Here is an 18,061-nt window from a genome sequence, read left to right on the forward strand (position 1 = left end):
GTCCCCTGCATTGGCAGGCGGATTCTTAACCACTGCGCCACCAGGGAAGCCCTGGATCACGTACTCTTAAAAAAAAAAAATGTGTTTGGTGTCTGAAGGCACTCTGTAGTTAATTCATAGACGGAGCCACCAACACGTCAATATCAAGTGTTGCCCTACCTGCGGATCACCAAATGATAAATGAGCTGCCTGAACCCTCAACTCCCTGCCCAGCCCAGGCACCTTAAGAAAGCGTGGCTTTTCTGATGAAGATTGAAAACAGCTTAGGGTCCTGAGGGTGAGAGTGGCCAGTGCGGGCTTGGTTTTTCTCGGAGGTTCTGGGAAGAGGCGTGTACGCGCCTCGGTGTAAAACACATACCCGTGGTTTTATGAACGAAGTGGGCATCGCGGATCACATCCTGACGCCCTCCCGCTGGTGACAGCTGCTGGGTGTGCGTGTCTTGCTTCAGACTGTGCGGCGAGCAGGGCACCCGGCGGCCAGGCGAGGGTGGTGGCGGGCTGACTTCACGAGGCGGTGGCGTCCGGTTTCACGGGGCATGGGCACCGTGTATCTTGTCATCGTTTAGAAGCCGGGACTGGGCGAGCGCGATGCCTTGGGAGACAAGGACCCAGATCACTGTCTCTCCCCAGCCACGTTTCTTTCCCAGACAGCTGAGAGCCAGCGCTTCCCTCCCAGAGCTGTGTCGGCTGGAAACAAAGCAGGGTAACAGGAAGCCCCACCGGGTGCACACATGTTCTCCTTTGAGATGTCCAGGTGGCATCCTGGCGTCTGCCCGGGAGTCAGCGGAACCGGGGCACCAGCAGGGGCAGCCTGGCCGTGCCTCCCGGGCACCCTGTCCTTCCCTCTTTGTTCGGCCAAGGAAGTGCTGCTCGCAGGAAAGTGTGGGAGGATGTGGTAACCTCTTCTTCTGTGTCTGTTTCTCTGTGTACTTGTCGCCTGCACTTTCTTCCCCCGTGTCGGCCCCTCCCTGGAGATCCTGATGGGCAGGTGTGGGATGAATCTCGGCGCTGGTGTTTCCCTGAGGGCCACGGGCTAGTTTGCTGGGTGGCCGCAGTGCTTATACCACTGGCTTAAGCACATGTGCTTGGAAAAGGTTAAGACCCGAAACTAGGTCACTCGAGGCCTTTTCCTGATTAACGCAGGCGTCGGTAAGCCCCTTGCTGTGGGAGACGTGCTGAAGTAGGGGACGCTTCTCGCCCGGTGCTGGGTTAAGGCTGTTGCCGTCCGATGCCGTAAAATGCTCACTAAAAGCTCTGTGCACAGCACCGGGATACCATCCACTGTCCTCCGTTCACAGGGAAGTTGGTACCATACGTTCAGCTCCTAAAACGTACATGGAATTTCAAACACCATAGGGAACACGTCTCTTAACTGTCAGGCCGTGAATTCTATTGTATAGCTTGTAATGACTCTTTCGGTCTTCCTTCCAAATGTATGTGGTAATCTTAGTCTCGTCTACAGTGAACTTCGCCTGCCACTTCGTCGTTCATGGCCCTCTTGAGCCGTCCGCTGCTGCGAGCAGTTTTTATGCCAGGGCCACGTTATGCATAGGGTTGACGTATGTTTCCTGCCTCTTTGCCGGAGGCCTTAAACCCTTCCGTGACTCTGCTTACGTCCGCCAAGCTTGCCTTCGGGAGGAGATTAACACCCAAGGATGGAGGTTCGCTGCAGGAGGCCGTAAGGGACGGCCACGTGGGGTGGCGTGGCGACACATCTGAAGAAAGGAGGTGTCTGGTCTAGTGACGGCACCCACGCCTGCTAGGAGCAAGTTTCTTGCCCCGTGCGTGGGTTTCTGGACGTCACTGAGTTGCAGTGAGTTCTACACCAAACCAGTGTGGTGCCGGGCTCCCCTCTGCTGCTGGCTCCTTGGAGCTGTCCTAGGGCAGGTGGCTCTGTGCGTGGCCCCAACATTGATGAGTGCAGGTGTTCCTAAAGCAGCAAGAGGAGAGGGATGGATAGGACGTCAGCAGGTTGTATCCCTCCTGCTTTTCCCTCCTCCCCCTTCCTCTCCTTTCTCCCCCTCTCCCCCACCCCCAAGAGCTCTTCCTGGGGCAGAAACTGTGTGTTCCCACAGAGGGTGTCTGTCTTACTGGGGATGCTGGTGGGTGTTGCCTTTGGAGGGTGGTCTGAGATGGATCGTTCAAATTTCAGGGGGAAAGTGTCTGTTTTGAGCATTTGCGGGATTTATTCCTTTGTTCCTGTGCTTATTTTCTTCTTAAAACAGAGTAGACCCAGAGGTTTATCCTGGACAGATGCCGACTCGCTTGGGCTGTTTGCCATTCTTGTTTTTATGAAATAAAATCGGGGGGAAAAAGCCACACAGAGCAGGACTGTGTTATTTGGGGAAAGGTTGCTTCTACTCAGATGCAGATTCAGCGTGTGGCTTAACCAGCTTAATCAGCTGAATCTCCAGGTGAGATGTTTCAGATTCTAAGCCACGTAGAGAGCGGTAAACAGTTAGGATTTTGGTTTTCGTCAGAAGGCGTGCGAGTGATGTTGATATAATTTAGTTTGGAAGCGCTGGTGGTTTCTAATATATTAAGGCAGGCAGAGAACGTTTCACGTACTTTTGTTTCTATACCCTGACGTATGAGACTCTGTTGCTCTGTTGCTCATCCTTAGGGCTGCTCGTACTTAGTTATGTTAATGGTTGCACATTTGAGTGTCCGGGGTGTCTTTACCGAAAAATCCATTCTGTTTAAGTGTAGCCAAGAAGCTGCATCGGTGCCTTTCTGAAAACTGGGGACATGCACCGTGACCTCGGGTGGTTTGGACAAAGCGTTTTTAGTACGGGTAGTGCTGGGTGAGACAGTCCCCTTCACCCCCCTTTGCAAAAGTTAATGGAAAAATAGCCAGGCCATTTGGGTCTGCTCCAGTTCTGCCTGCGTTCATTGTGTGACATTTCTACACGGTCTTTCCTGCTTATGCACCCGGGGAACGCCGGAGGCCGAGACAGGCGTGCACTTGCCCTTGCTGGGAGACAGATAAGGGGTGCCCTGGCCTCGTGGGGCGGAACCCTGATGCTTTTATCCCGTGTGAATGCTGCTACACGGCCCTGGCATTGGTTTAAAATGCAGCTTTGATGTCTTGTATCAGTTTCAGCTATTTAGGTCATTTGGGAATTTTCCTCTTTACCTCTTTCGCCTCGTGTATAAAGGCAGGAGCTCCTGGACTCTTATCCCGGTTTATCAAGTGTGATGTCACCACCCACAGCATCGTGTTGTCAGATCAGTGCCCGGGAAAACAACTCCGCCATTCACAGAGTGGTCTGATCTCTGTTTTTATTCATTCACGTAATGTACATTGGAAGCGCTCCAGCCAGGCGGCTGAAGTCGTACCCATAGGTCCTGCCCTCGGGGCGCTGGCAGCTGAGGGGGCGGATGGGCATGGACAGGAAAAGCTCTAACAAGTGGTGGCTCTGGGAGAAGGAGGGAGGGCTGGAGCAGAGCTCAGCAGTCAGGCTGTCCTTTGAAGGCTGAGCCAGCTTTGAGACACAGACGTGGACCTAAGTCAGTGATGCCGGGACCTCCTAAAGAGGCTGGCAGAGCGGATGGGGGAAGGGAGGAAGGGTATCTCGGGGCTAGAGCGGTGAGTCTCAGACCTGAGCTCGCCTCGGAATGACCTTGAGGGCTTGTGCAAACACAGCCGTCCCAGCGATGCCAGTGCCGCCTGGCCCGGGCTTCGCTCCGTGGCAGTTGGGAGCAGCTGAGGGCGGTGGGATGAGGGCAGGAGCTGCCAGAGCTGAGTTGCAGGGAGACTGGTGTGGTAGAAGGTAGAGGCAGCTCGGAAGAGGGAGAGGCCGGTCAGCATCTGTCCTCTAGAGGCTTGACCGGCGCAGGAAGGAAGCAGCAGCTCAGGGCAGGCTTCATTTTGTGTCTGTAGGGTGGTGCTTTTTATGTGTGTGTTTCACTTTTAAAGAATAAAAAGGCTGTTTGCAGTTGTCGCCCTCCTCCAGCCCAGTATCTCGAGGGCCTGTACCCTCTGTGGGCCTGTCCCTCGGGGCCTCTGCACACCCTCCCTCCCTAAGCTTCTGGGGGCTCCTTGCCCGGAACTCACCCCCATCACCCGCAGGACTCACTGGGAAGCATTTGAGGAACTTCCAGCCTTCCCTTTATCTGGAAGTCCCTCCCCACTGCCGCCCCCCTTGGCGCTTGCTTCTAAGGTGCCCCAAGCATCACTGTTGGTTTCATTTTCCCCGAGGATGTCGCCTGCAGCCAACACACCCTGTGGTGCCCCCTCACAGTGTCCCGCCAGGCCCTTCCTGTTGGCTTCCCAGCCTGTAGGCCTGGTACTGTCAGCGCCCCCCGCCCCCCCACCCCCCCCCCCCCCGCGCGCTCTTGGGGACCACATGCGGACCGCGTTTATTTTCTGAGGCAGCGCCTGTTGGCTGCACGTGGAAACGTTAGGAAAATAATCCGGCGTTCACGTGATTTTTTTTTTTTTTTTTTTTTAGGGACTTCTCTTTTTCTGAATGAGAAACATTTCATTGAAGCCCTTATTTTAATAATTTCTTTTTAAAAATGAATTTTATGTATCTAGATCCATTCTTAACTTTCATTGGTATCCTAGCATTTTTTATATTTGAGATCTAAACCCCTTCCCTTCAAAAAAAAAAAAAAGACTACCTAGCATAAAAAATTATTTTTAGAAATTGAAGTAAATTTAGATTAATTTTGGTGTGCACCTTTTGGGAAAGGTTTCAGAGAACCCTCATTAGGGCGAATAATTTGATTTGGAAGCCAGAAAACCCGGTGTTTAATAGTCAGCAGCATTGCTTTTCAGTATTCATGTGGAAGGAATATTATGCCATATTAAAAATGACATTTTGGAAAAGTGACGGTGGCCTGGAGAGTCAATGCTCACCAAACCAGGCGGGCTGCAGAGAGAAAGGGCCCCGCCAAGTCTGCACGATGCTCTCAGCCGTCTGAAACGGGGAAAGAAATGCAGAGACGTTACCCACCGTTCATCTTCAGATGACGGGTTATCCTCCTTTATTGTCTTAATCGCATTTCAGTTTTTAAATGTTCCATGTTTTCTACAATATGCCTATTCTTTAAGCTTTCCCAGCAGCAGTGGCCATGTGAATGAAAAGGCTTTCTTCCCTGTACACGGGGTGACCGTGGTAGTGGCTGTTAGTCTCCCGTGGGCGTGACTTGGACGCAGCCCTGTTGCGTTTCCGGAGCTGGCAGGATTGTGCAGCTGCACGCACAGGAGGGGTCAGCACCCGCACCCCGGCCGGGTCACGGCTGTTTCCTCCCTGGCATCGCTGACCACACTGCCTTGCACAGGAAGCATGGCCTTGGATGTCTCTGGGCTGAGCCGTGCCGTCCTTCTTCCTCCCGGAAGGGGCGTCCTTGCTGGTCTCCCCAGCCGAGCTGGCTTGTGTCTGACTGCGTGGCCTGCGGAGGGGGCGTTCCTTTCACAGCTCTCCCTTCTGTTCCTGTTTGATGTCTGTTGCGGGGGGGCTGGTCCAGCTGTAGCAGACATAGCAGACGTCCCGCCCGCCAGGACAGGAAGGTTCGGGTGTGGTTCGCTGCGTACCTGCTGTGTGTGCCTTTCCTTCCGACACGCGTGGCCCCCTGAGGGGGCAGGGCGGTTAACCCCTAACCAGGTACCACCAGGTACCACGTGGTCCGAGTTCTCCGAGGCCCTCACATCGGGGCACCTTGCCCACCTGTTTTGGCACAGCCTGTGGCCTGTGCACCCCTCACGGCCCCAGACTTCCAGGGACCCGGGTGGTTTAAAGCCACCTGGAGTGCGTATCTTGTGTGGGAAGAAACACCATCGTCTGTTGAAACGAGCGCCTTAAATCGGCCCCTGCCATTTCTGTTCCATCTGGGAACGCTAGGTGGCGCCAGAGCGTTCGGTCCCCAGAGCTTTCCTGTCCAGCGTGGTCACGGGCTTGTGATGGAGAGACCAGCCCTCAGCCACATGTCCTCCTTTCATCAGCCACATGTCCTCCTTTCATCAGCAGAATCCAGTTTTAAACATCAGAGGGGCTGACAGAAACTGCCTGAACCTTCCTCGATTCCCAGATACGTTCACTGTGCTCTAGGAAAGTCTGAGGACCTGACGAGAGCCACATACGTAGGAAAATTTCAGTCTCCCCAGGAGCCATGATTCCTCACTTAGAGCTTCTAGGTATCACCCTTTTCACTGTGTTTTCCTTTTTATTTCTTTAAAGCTCCAATTAGTACCGTAACTGTTGACTATGTCTCCTCGAAGTAGAGGCATGTATCTGTGTACAGACATACCTTGCTGTGTTGTGCTTCACAGATACTGCGTGTTTTCTGTTTGTTTGTTTTACAAATGGAAGGTTGTAGCAACCCTGTGGCAAGCAAGTCTGTTGGCAGCATTTTTGCAACAGCACTGGCTCACTTTGTGTCTCACAGTTTGGTAATCCTCACAGTATTTCAGACTTTTTCACTATCTTATTTGTTACGGTGATCAGTGATCTTTGATGTTACTAATATTATTACTAGAGCTCAGATAATAGTGTTTTTCAGCAATAAAGTCTTTTAAAATTAAGGTATGTACATTGTGTTTTTGTAGGCATGATGCTGTTGCACACTTGGTGGACTATAGTATAGTGTAAACATAGCTTTTATATGCACTGGGAAACCGAAAAGTTCACGTGACTAGCTTTATTACAATGTTCACTTTATTTTGGTGGTCTGGAACCCAACTCGAAACATCTCCAAGGTCTGCCTGTATTATCCTTTAAAATAAGAGGAGAAACATTTAGTCTTCTCAAAGAGCACGACTTCTGCCCCAGTAAACCAGCTGGTTCCCCACTCATTCCAATTACAGAGTTGAAATATGTTACCACAAAGTGTAAGGCGTTTTCTTTTCCAAGCCTCTTTTTCCTTTGCCTGCAGTTTGTCTAGTTTGTTTCCTTCATTAATTACCTGTAAAGGAAGATGACAGACGTTACGGATATTATAGCACAGGAAAAGCCATCTGAAAATGAAATTCACGTGGCCAGAACCTTCCTTACGAGGATTTTGAGAAACTTTATGAGGTACAGTTTTGGTTTTACAATCCCTTTACTTCTGTGGTGTGATGAATTCGTCTGTTTTATGCTTTAGCTCGTGGGAAACTATCAAAGAGTCAACACATTCCACATTTTGCCACCCGTGTATTTTTCCTCGTTTCTGAGTCATCAGAAGGTTTATGTTATAAATGCTTTCTGGGTTTTCTTTAATATTCGTTGTTGCATAATATTCTTTAATGTTTTTGCCTGTTGGAAGAATGTTTGATCCCCATCAGGTACTTAGAGGCTCAGTTGAACCCTTTCTCCCATCTCGATTGGGCTGTACAAAGTGTCCCTGGTGAGGCTAGATCCGTCTTAAATTGCAGGAGGGGGCTTCCCTGCTGGCGCAGTGGTTGAGAGTCCATCTGCCGATGCAGGGGACACGGGTTCGTGCCCCAGTCCGGGAGAATCCCACATGCCGCGGAGCGGCTGGGCCCGTGAGCCATGGCCGCTGAGCCTGCGCGTCCGGAGCCTGTGCTCCGCAATGGGAGAGGCCACAGCAGTGAGAGGCCCGCGTACAGCAAAAAAAAAAAAAAAAATTGCGGGAGGAGGAGGGGCGAGCATGGGCCATGTGCTCCTGCAGTAGCTTTACCCGGGAGGCCCTGGGATGTTCCTATGTCGGCTGCAGGGATGTCCAACTGGACATGCTGTTTCACACCTGGGCAGGTGTGGTCAAAAACCTAATAAGCCACCCACGGATGGTGGGGGCGGTGGAGGCGGGCAGGGAAGGCTCCTGCCACGTTCAGAAGCCCTGGCAGGAATGGACTGGAGCCTGTTGGTCTTAGGGTGTGGTGATTCCCATGACAGGAACCCTTAGATGACTTCGGACGCTCTGGGAGGCTCAGAGGAATACATGTCCACCAGTCCCCGTTAACTGCAGGATAGCTGTGTTCACTTAGTGAAGTGAGTGAATAAATAAATACAGTCAAAACTCCACGGGACCCAGCTCAAGCTTTTCTGCAGCCCAGTGCCTTCTCCTCAAACAGGCTAAGGGCCCGTGCAAAGTTGCACTGACACCAGACAGACAGAAGATGCTGCTGTGTCTTGGGGGTGGGGCAGCGGGGGTCGTGGGCAAGATTCATGTACTTACTTAGAATAAATTTGGAAGCCTAAGGGCTGGTTCACATCCTGGGGCCTGTGATTCTCGCCCGGGGATGTTCTCCGGTAACGAACCTGTACAAAGAGCGTTGGTGCCCAGATGCAGTGGGAAGCACCTGACAGCGATGCAGTAAATCACCCGGGAATCGTTTCTGCCTCCCACTCCTTTCTTCGCCTGAAGTTGTCCTTGGTGTGAAGTCCCTGAGCCATCTGCATCCTTTTTCAGGAGGACTGAGCTGAGCTGGAGGCCACACTCCTGGCACGTCACCAAGTTCTCCGACAGCCACCCCGAGACATCGGCATCTCCATTCCCCTCTACCAGCTCCTGCCCCTTGTGGCCAGGCCAGCACCACGCCAGGTAGGCACGCCTTTCCCGCCGGGATGGGAAACTGGTTTCACTTTCTGCCACACTCATGACTTCCCTGCCTTGTCGTAATTGTGCATTTCTCACTTTTAGTTTTTGTTGAGGTACAGTTAATTTACGATATTATTCATTTCCGGTGTACAACATAGTGATGCAAAATTTCTATAGCTTATACTCCATTTAAAGGTATCATAAAGCATTGGCTCCGTTCTCTGTGCTGTACAATATATCCTTGTAGCTTATTTATTTTATAGCTTATACCCCTTCCTCCCCTACCCCTATCTTGCCCCGTCGCCCTTCCCTCTCCCCACTGGGAACCACTAATTTGTTCTCTACGTCTGTGAGTCTGCTTCTGTTCTGTTATATTCGTTTGTTTATTTTTTTAGGTTCCACATATAACTGATATCATACAGTATTTGTCTTTCTCTGTCTGACTTAGTTCATTAAGCGTAATACCCCTCTAGGCCCATCCATGTTGATGCAAATGGCAAAATTTCATTCTTTTTTATGGCTGAGCAGCATTCCATTGTGTGTGTGTGTGTCTGTGTGTGTGTGTCTGTGTGTATAAGATATACCAATCTTCACCTTGTAAATAATGCTGCTATGAACATTGGGGTGCATGTATCTTTTCAAATCAGTGTTCTCATTTTCTTTGGGTATATACCCAGGAGTGGAATTGCTAGATCATAGAGTAGTCCTATTTTTAGTTTTTTGAGGAACCTCCATACCGTTTTCCACAGTGGCTGCACCAGTTTACATTCCCGCCAATAGTGAACAAGTGTTCCTTTTTCTCTACGTCCTCACCAGCAGTTGTTATTTGTTGTCTTTTTGATGACGGCCATTCTGGCAGCTGTGAGGTGATACCTCATTGTGGTTCTGATTTGCATTTCTCTGATTAGTGATGTTGAGCACTTTCCATGTGCCATCTATATGTCTCCTTTGGAAAAATGTCTGTTCAGGTCTTCTGCACGTTTTTAAATCAGGTTTGTTTTTTTAGATATTGAGTTGGATGGGCTGTTTATATATTTTGCATATTAACCCCTCATTGGTCATATCATTTGCAAATATCTTCTCCCATTCAGTAGGTTGTCTTTTCATTTTGTCGATGGTTTCCTTTCCTCTGAAAAAAAAAAAGGCCTTTAATTTTCGGGATTTCCCTGGTGGCACAGTGGTTAAGAATCCGCCTGCCAATGCAGGGGACACGGGTTCGAGCCTTGGTCCGGGAAGATCCCACATGCAGTGGAGCAACTAAGCCTGTGTGCCACAACTGCTGAGCCTACGCTCTAGAGCCCGCAAGCCACAACTGCTGAAGCCCACGTGCCTAGAGCCTGTGCTCCACAACTAGAGAAGCCACCCCAATAAGAAGCCTGTGTACCGCAATGAAGAGTAGCCCCTGCTCACCGCAACTAGAGAAAGCCTGCGTGCAGCAACAAAGACCCAACACAGCCATAATTAATTAATTAATTATTTTTTAAAAAAAGCCTTTAGGGCTTCCCTGGTGGCGCAGTGGTTGAGAGTCCACCTGCCGATGCAGGGGACACGGGTTTGTGCCCCGGTTCGGGAAGATCCAACATGCTGCGGAGCGGCTGGGCCCGTGAGCCATGGCCACTGAGCCTGCGCGTCCGGAGCCTGTGCTCCGCAACAGGAGAGGCCACAGCAGTGAGAGGCCCGTGTACCGCAAAAAAAAAAAAAAAAAAAAAAGCCTTTACTTTTAATTAGGTCCCATTTGTGTATTTTTGCTTTTCTTTCTTTTGTCTTAGGAGACAGATCCTAAAAAATATTGCTACAGTTTATATCAGAGAGTGTTCTGCCTATGTTTTCCTCTAGGAGTTTCATGGTGTCTGGCCTTACATTTAGGTCTTTAATCCATTTGGAGTTTATTTTTGTGTATGGTGTTAGGGAGTGTTCTAATTCATTCTTTTACATGTAGCTGCCCAGTTTTCCAAGCACCACTCACTGAAGAGGCTGTCTTTTCTCCACTGTATATTCTTGCCTCCTATGTCATGGATTAATTGACTATATGTGTGTGGGTTTACTTCTGGGCTCTCTATTCTGTTTCATTGTTGTATGTGTCTGTTGTTGTGCCAGTACCATATTGTTTGATGACTGTAGCTTTGTGGTATAGTCTGAAGTCAGGGATTGTGATACCTCCAGCTCTGTTCTTCTTTCTCAAGATTGTTTTGGCTCTTCAGGGTCTTTCATGTTTCCATGCAAATATTAAAATTATTTATTCTTGTTTTGTGAAAAATGCCCTTGGTATTTTGATAGGGATTGCATTGAATCTGTAGATTGCCTTGGGTAGTATGGTCATTTTAACAGTATTCTTCCAGTCCATGAACACAGTATATGTTTCCATCTGTGTATGTCATCTTCAGCTTCCTTCATCAGTGTCTTACAGTTTTCTGAGTAGGTCTTTTACCTCCTTGGTTAGATTTATTCCTAGGTATTTAGTTCTTTTTGATACAGTGGTAAATGGGATTGTTTCCTTAGTTTCTCTGTCAGATAGTTCATTGTTAGTATGCAACACGTTTTTTTGTATTGATTTTGTATCCTACAACTTGACCAAATTCACTGATGAGCTCTAATAGTTTTTTGGTGGCGTCTTTAGGATTATCTATGTACAGGAAGTCCCCTACATACGAACGAGTTCTGTTCTGAGAGCACGTTTGTAAGTCCAGTTTGTTCGTTAAGTCCAACAAAGTTAGCCTACGTACCCAACTAACACAGTCGGCTATATAGTACTGTACAGTAAGAGTTTTATAATACTTTTCACACAAACAATGCATAAAAAAACAAGCACAAAAAATAAAACATTTTTAATCTTATAATACAGTACCTGGAAAAGCACAGCAGTCCAGTACAATAGCTGGCATCCAGGGGCTGGCATCGAGTGAACAGGCCAGAAGAGTTACTGACTGGAGGAGGGAGAGGAGGTGGGAGGTGTAGAGCTGAAGGATCGTCAGCAGTAGTAGACAGAGGGGGAGCTGCAATTTCACTCACTCCTCACGTTGCTGGCACAGGTTCTGGTTCCTTGCTTGATTCAGTTCTATCTACCCTCTTGAAAAAACGATCCAGTGATGTCTGGGTAGTAGCACTATTTTTTTTTTTTTTTTTTTTTTTTGCGGTACACAGGTCTCTCACTGCCGTGGCCTCTCCTGTTGCGGAGCACAGGCTCCGGACGCGCAGGCTCAGCGGCCGTGGCTCACGGGCCCAGCCGCTCCGTGGCACGTGGGATCCTCCCGGACCGGGGCATGAACCCGCGTCCCCTGCATCGGCAGGCGGACTCTCAACCACTGCGCCACCGGGGAAGCCCGGTAGTAGCACTTTTCTTCTCGTCCTAGATGACACGGTAGCACTGGATTGCATTCTGAACGGCTGCTGCAGCCTTTGTGTACCGTTCTAAGTTTGGGCCCTGTGCCTCGAAAACTAACAGTGCCTCCTCAGAGAAAGAAAATCCCCTGCCGTTTCCTGCATCGTGAATCTCCTTGGTTCTTCAGCTACTTCTTCCTCTTGTTCCTCTGTGCTTTCTCTGGGCCTCCAGTTCTGTCAGGTCTCCATCAGTAAGCTCCTCGTGTTACACAGCAAGGAGTTCAATGAAATCATCCTCTTGCAGATCTCGCTTGAAATAAAGATACTGTACTGCTGTACTCTACACAGTACTGTACAGTACACAGAAGCACAGCCACTTGTAGAGATGCACGCACGTGACAATGTGCCAGACACATGAACTAACTTATGTGATTGGACAGGCGAATGCGTGTTGCCGTCTTTGAAAGTTCTCAACCTGAAGGTTCGTAGGTAGGGGACTTGCTGTACAGTGTCACGTCATCTGCAAGCAGTGACAGCAGTTTGACTTCTTCCTTTCCAGTTTGGATTCCTTTCATTGCTTTTACTTTGATTGCCGTGGCTAAGACTTCCAAAAGCATGTTGAATAAGAGCGGTGAGAGCGGGCAGCCTTGGCTTGTTCCTGATCTTAGAGGAAATGCTTTCAGCTTTTCACCATCGAGTATGATGTTGGCTGTGGGTTTGTCATAGATGGCCTCTATTATGTTGAGGTACGTCCCCTCTATACCCACTTTGTTGAGAGTTGTTATCATAGTGGGTGCTGAATTTTGTCAGAACCTTTCTCTGCATCTCTTGAGCTGATCATATGGTTTTCATCCTTCAGTTCGTTAATGTGGTGTCTCACGTTGGTTGATTTGTAGGTGTGGAACCATCCTTGCATCCCTGGGATAAATTCCACTTGATCATGGTGTATGATCCTTTCAATATATATTTTGGATTCAGTTTGCTATTATTTTGTTGAGGACTTTTCATCTATGTGCATCAGTGGTACTGACCTGTAATTTTATTTTTCTGTGATATCTCTGTCTGGTTTTTGTATCAGGGTGATGCTGGCCCTGTAGAATGAGTCCAGAGCATTCCTTCCTTTGCAATTTTTAGGAAAGTTGGAGAAGGAAAGGCATTAGTTCACCAGGTGAAGCCATCTGGTCCTGGACTTTTGTTTGTTGGGAGTTATTTATTTTTTTAGATTGAGTTTCATTACTGGTAATTGGTTTCTTCATATTTTCTACTTTCTGGTTCGGTCTTGGGAGATTGTACTTTCCTAGAAATTTGTCCATTTCTTCTAGGTTGTGTCTCTGTGGTATCAGTTATAACTGTTTTCATTTCTGGTTTTATTGATTAGGGGCCCTCTTTTTTTCTTGATGCGCCTGGCTAAAGATTTATCGATTTTGTTTACCTTTTGGAAGAATCGGCTTTTAGTTTTATTGATCTTTGTTAATGGCTTTCTAGTCTGTATTTCATTTATTTCTGCCCCAATCTTCATGATTTCTTTTCTTCTGCTAACTTTGGGCTTTGTTTGTTCTTTTTCTAGTTCCTGTAGGTATAAGGTTAGGTTGTTCGAGCTGTTTGTTTCCTGAGGTAAGCTTGTGTTGCTCTAAACGTCCCTCTTAGGACTGCTTTTGCTGTGTCCCATAGATTTTGGCTTGTTGTGTTTTAAATAGCATCTTTCTTGACCTGAGAATGATGTTCTTTTTCTGATGAGAAAAGGCCGTGGACACACCGTTACTGGTAGGAACTCTAATTTTTTCACTGAGCAGGCAGGTGTATAATGCCTGAAAACAAAAAATAAAACAGCAAGAGAAACGACAGGCAAGTGTGCTTCCTCATTTATGTTGTCCAGCTGATAAGTCAGGAGCCTGGAGGCTTCGCTTTCTGGCTGAATCCCTTTGGGCCAGCCGAGTGGGATGGCTGTCCGCGTCCCCCACGTGTCCACAGCCACCACGTTACTTATTGCTGGGCAGGTTTTTTGGCCAAAGCTCCCCCAGGAAATTCTGTTAAACACCAGCACTCTCTCCCCAAACCCCAGGTTGCTGTGTGGAGGTACAGGGGCGACCAGGGGGCTTCACAGCCCATGTGCCAGGCCTGGTGGTTTCTTGGTAACTGTGAGACAGAGGATGTTAGAATGGTGAGCTGGTGGAAGGGGCGGGGGGCGCTGCTCAACCTGGCTTCTCTGGAGCCCACATTTTGGGGTCAGAAGGGCTAATGCAAGGCACACATGGGAGAGCACCATGGGTGTGTTGGCTTGGAGACGTTCCTCCTGGCCACGTGGAGCGTCCAGTCACCTGAGGCTAGCGGCCAGTGTCTTCACTGGTCTGTTAGAAGGATGATGGTAACAGCAGTAGTGTGGCTGTGGGGTATGTACACCAGTGCACGTGTGAGTGTGTGTGTGTACCTCTGTGTGTGTATGTATCTGGGTATGTGTGTGTATCTGCGTGTGTGCATATTTGTGGTATGCATGACTGTGTGTGTCTGTATGTGTGTGTGTGTGTGTGGAGCTAACATAACTATTTCAAAATGAGTTTTCGGCTGTTAGTAAATACTGGTCTGCTGCGAAGGAAATAGGTCTTAAATACAGTATTACCTATTTCAAGCCATAAGAGATTATAGTAGTTGGAGTCCCGGGTGTTTTTGAAAAACCAGATTCTCCTCCGTGTGGTAAAACTTAAGTAAAAAGCGGGCCTTATATTTCATTAAGCCCGTTTGGTGGTTTCTTGATTAAAGAAACACATACGCCCTGTGGAAGAAGTGCTTAGCTTTGTTTATATTTGCTTGGACTTAGAATCTCCTGGAAAAATCCCCTCAGGAATACTGGTGGGAGGATGGAGAAGAACATGCTCCGTTTCTGCGAAGGGTACCTGGTCTGTCCTCTGCAGACATGGCGTGGAACGGTCATTGCCTCCCTCGTATGACTTAATGAAAGCACTTAACACGCCTGGAGAAATAGTTTCATTATTGAGAGCTTTAAGTATGCAGTAGTAGCACTATGTCTAAAAAACAAGTACATACGTTAGTCTTAAAATATTGCTAAAAAATGCTAATCATCATCGGAGCTTTCATTAAATCACAGGCAGACGTCATTTCAAAAGGAGGTATGCCTGTGATTTTAATATCTGGGCTTGGAAAAGTCATGTTATCTCTGAACTTGCCTTTTTAAGTTGAAGATCGTTCTCTTTTGATGGCTTTCTTTGCGTTAGCAGTCTGTAGTATGAATCATTTCCTGCACTCAACCAGGGGTCCACAGACTCGTCTCGCAGGGGGCCAGACAGGATTGACACCTCAGGCTGGTGGGCCAGTGTCCACGGCAGCTGCGCAGCTCTGCCGTTGGGAGCAAAGCACACAGCCATGACCGAGTTCCCGTCAAACTCGAGTTATGAGCACTGAAATCGGAATTTCGTATCATTTTCACGCATCAGGAAGTACTCTTTTGATTCCGTGCCCTGCCCCGCCCCCATTAAAAAACTCTAAAAGCCGTCCTTAGCTCACGGGCTGCGGTTTGCTATCTGCGACACTTAACCGGTGATTGAAGATCAAGGTGTTCACAGGGGCATTGCCTGCTGCTGCCTGCTCTGGACCTGGTCCAGCCTGTGGGTGTCGAGCTGAGAGATGTACCGCGGCGTGGAAGGTTTTCCGTTTGGGGACAGGCGTCGTGTGGGTAGGACTCGGTCCTTTCAGCCTGCCCTTGGAAAGCTGCTCTTTGAAATGGGAAAACTTAGACGCGCCGCACCCAGGGGTCTCGCTCCGGGACGAGTGGCTGCCTTCTGCCCAGGGCCAGCCGCTCCTACGTGCATTGTCTCATCTTGCCCTTTGTTGCAACATGACTCTAAAGCACGCTGTTGCCTGTGGTTCTTGTTTCCTAGCTCTTCGTCCCAGGACCTGTCGAGCGGCCTGTGGGAGCAGACGCATCTGCAGCGCGCCTCTGACCACTTCAGCTCCCTGGGGAGTGTGGACAGCCTGGACCAGCCTGCCCAGTCCTACCCGTCCGGGCGCCTCTCGGCTGCCAAGTCCAACAGCAGCATCGACCACCTGGGCGGCCCGAGCAAGCGGGACTCCGCTTACGGCTCCTTTTCCACCAGCTCCAGCACGCCTGACCACACCCTGCCCAAGGCGGATGCCTCCTCTGCTGAGAACATCCTCTACAAAGTAGGCCTTTGGGAGGCCTCCACCGGAGGCAGCGACCGGCAGGGCCTGGCTGCCGGCGACCCTCAGTGTGTGGACGAGAGGCTCGGGTGCTTCCCCCCCAGGGTCCCCTGTGACAGCAGCAGGAGCCCCAGGCCCGAGGACAGCCCTGAGCCCAAGCTAGCTGCTTCCGGGAGGTCCAGTTTTGGGCCAGTCTGGTATGTTCCCGATAAGAAGAAGGCCTCTTCGTCCCCTCCTCCGCCCCCTCCCCCTCTCCGCAGTGACAGCTTTGCGGCCACCAAGAGCCACGAGAAGACCCAGGGCCCTCCATTCTCAGAGGTGGCCACCACGCAGCACCCTCCGGGCCTGACCCGCGCTCCGTCCCACAGCGACTGGCGACCGGAAGCGGCCGATCAGCCGCAGAGACCAGCGCGCCTGGGCGACGGGAGGAGAGCCGGAAGCTCGGGCTGCGCGCCGGGTGTCCCCCTGGACTGCGGGTGGCCGCCGTGCGACAGCGGGGCCAGGGCCCTCCCGGGGGCCCCCAGCCGGCTCCAGGCCTCCCTGTCCAGCACGGACGTGCGCTGCCCGCCACCTTCGCCCGCGTGCCAGCACCCGCGCCACTCCAGCGACGAGAGCCCCTTCTTTCACGAGGGGCCCGGTGCCGCCACGTGGCTCAGGGAGCAGCCGCCTGCCGAGCGCTTCCCGGATGACAGCCCCGCTCCGGTGGGGCGGCCCAGCGCTGGCGACCAGAAGGGGGACGGTGGCGCGCAGAGCCGCTACTACTGTGTGACCTCCAGACGCGGCCCGCAGGGCGGCGCCCCGGCCGCGCAGCCTCGCTGCTACCCGCCCCGGCTCGAGGGGCCCCCGGGCGCCCGGCAAAGGGGGAGAGTGGCGCCGGCGGACAGGGAGGCCGGGGGCCACTGCGAGGGAGCCGAGGAACCGCCCGCGGCTGGCCTCGTGGAAACGGCGAGTGTGAAGAGGGTCGCAGGCGGCTTTGCGTGGGGCCACGCGGGCGGCGAGATCTGCCCCCTGCAGACGCCCATGCTGCACTCGCTGACCCAGGAAGGGGCGCGCCGGCCCGAGGCCGGCCACGAGGGCGCCCCGGAGAGGCCCCCGCCCGAGGCCCCGGCGGGCAAACCCATGCGGAGGAGCGACCGTTTCGCCACCACCCTGAGGAACGAGATCCAGCTGCGGCGAGCCAGGCTGCAGAAGAGCCGGAGCACGGCAACCCTGGCCGGCGCCGCGGAGGGGGACGAGACCACCGCCGAGGCAGAGGCGCGCGACTGGGGGGTGCAGCCGGCAGGGGGCGCCCCGGAAGCCGCCTTCTCCAGCACATATAAGGACCACCTGAAGGAGGCGCAGGCCCGCGTCCTGAGGGCCACGTCGTTTAGGCGCCGCGACCTGGAGCCCAGCCCGTCGGACCCCGACACCCTCCCTCGCGTCTGGGAGGCAGCCCCGGCCAGGCTGCCCTCGAGCGCCGGTGGCGCGCTGCACGCCCCGCGCATCGCAGGCCGGAGGCGCTTCACGGCCGAGCAGAAACTGAAGTCCTACTCCGAGCCCGAGAAGATGAACGAGGTAGGGCTCGCGGGGGATGAGCGCCCGCGCCAGCGCCCCGCGCCTCCCGACGAGACCGTGCGCACCTTTGTCGACAGGTGGAAGTTTTTTGAGGAAACCAGCAAGCCCGTAGGCCAGCGGTCGGGGCTGAGGCCGGCACCCTGTGGGTTCCCGAAGGAGAAGCCAGAGAGGCCTTGGACAGCGGGCCCCGGAAAGGAGGGAAAGGTGGGGAGATCAGACCCACCTCAGAGGCTGGGAACCTTTGCAGAGTATCAAGCCTCGTGGAGGGAACAGAGGAAAGCCCCGGAAGCCAGGAGTTCTGGGAGGTACCACTCGGCAGACAACATCCTGGACGTGGGTCTGGACCAACACGAGAGGCCACAGTACATCCACGGAAGGTCCCGGTCGTCGCCCTCGACCGACCTCTACAAGCAGGTAAGCGTCCTGCAGGGAGCCAGGACAGAGCCACCGCAGTCCCATCTTAAGGTGCGTACAGGACAGCCCCAGGATATCATGGCCCATTGCCGTTGTGACTTGTGTCCAGCTGTCT

General features: G+C 51.7%; 1 protein-coding gene across 6 annotated transcripts in view; it reads left to right on the forward strand.

The window, feature by feature from the left end:
* SHROOM2 (shroom family member 2) overlaps positions 1-18,061 on the forward strand; it is a 135,488-nt gene that overhangs the window by 67,867 nt on the left and 49,560 nt on the right. For 3 of the 6 annotated variants that reach the window (XM_033420218.2, XM_004265520.3, XM_033420220.2), the window contains exons 3-4: positions 8,359-8,490; positions 15,699-17,946. The exons of 1 other annotated variant lie outside the window; for it this stretch is intronic. In XM_033420218.2, the coding sequence (XP_033276109.1) occupies positions 8,359-8,490; positions 15,699-17,946 (2,380 nt within the window). The remainder of the gene's footprint in view (positions 1-8,358; positions 8,491-15,698; positions 17,947-18,061) is intronic. 2 more of the 6 variants (XM_033420219.2, XM_033420221.2) reach the window with 2 other exon arrangements.

The sequence above is a fragment of the Orcinus orca genome, chromosome X (genome assembly GCF_937001465.1).
Source record: "Orcinus orca chromosome X, mOrcOrc1.1, whole genome shotgun sequence".
NCBI lineage: Eukaryota > Metazoa > Chordata > Mammalia > Artiodactyla > Delphinidae > Orcinus > Orcinus orca.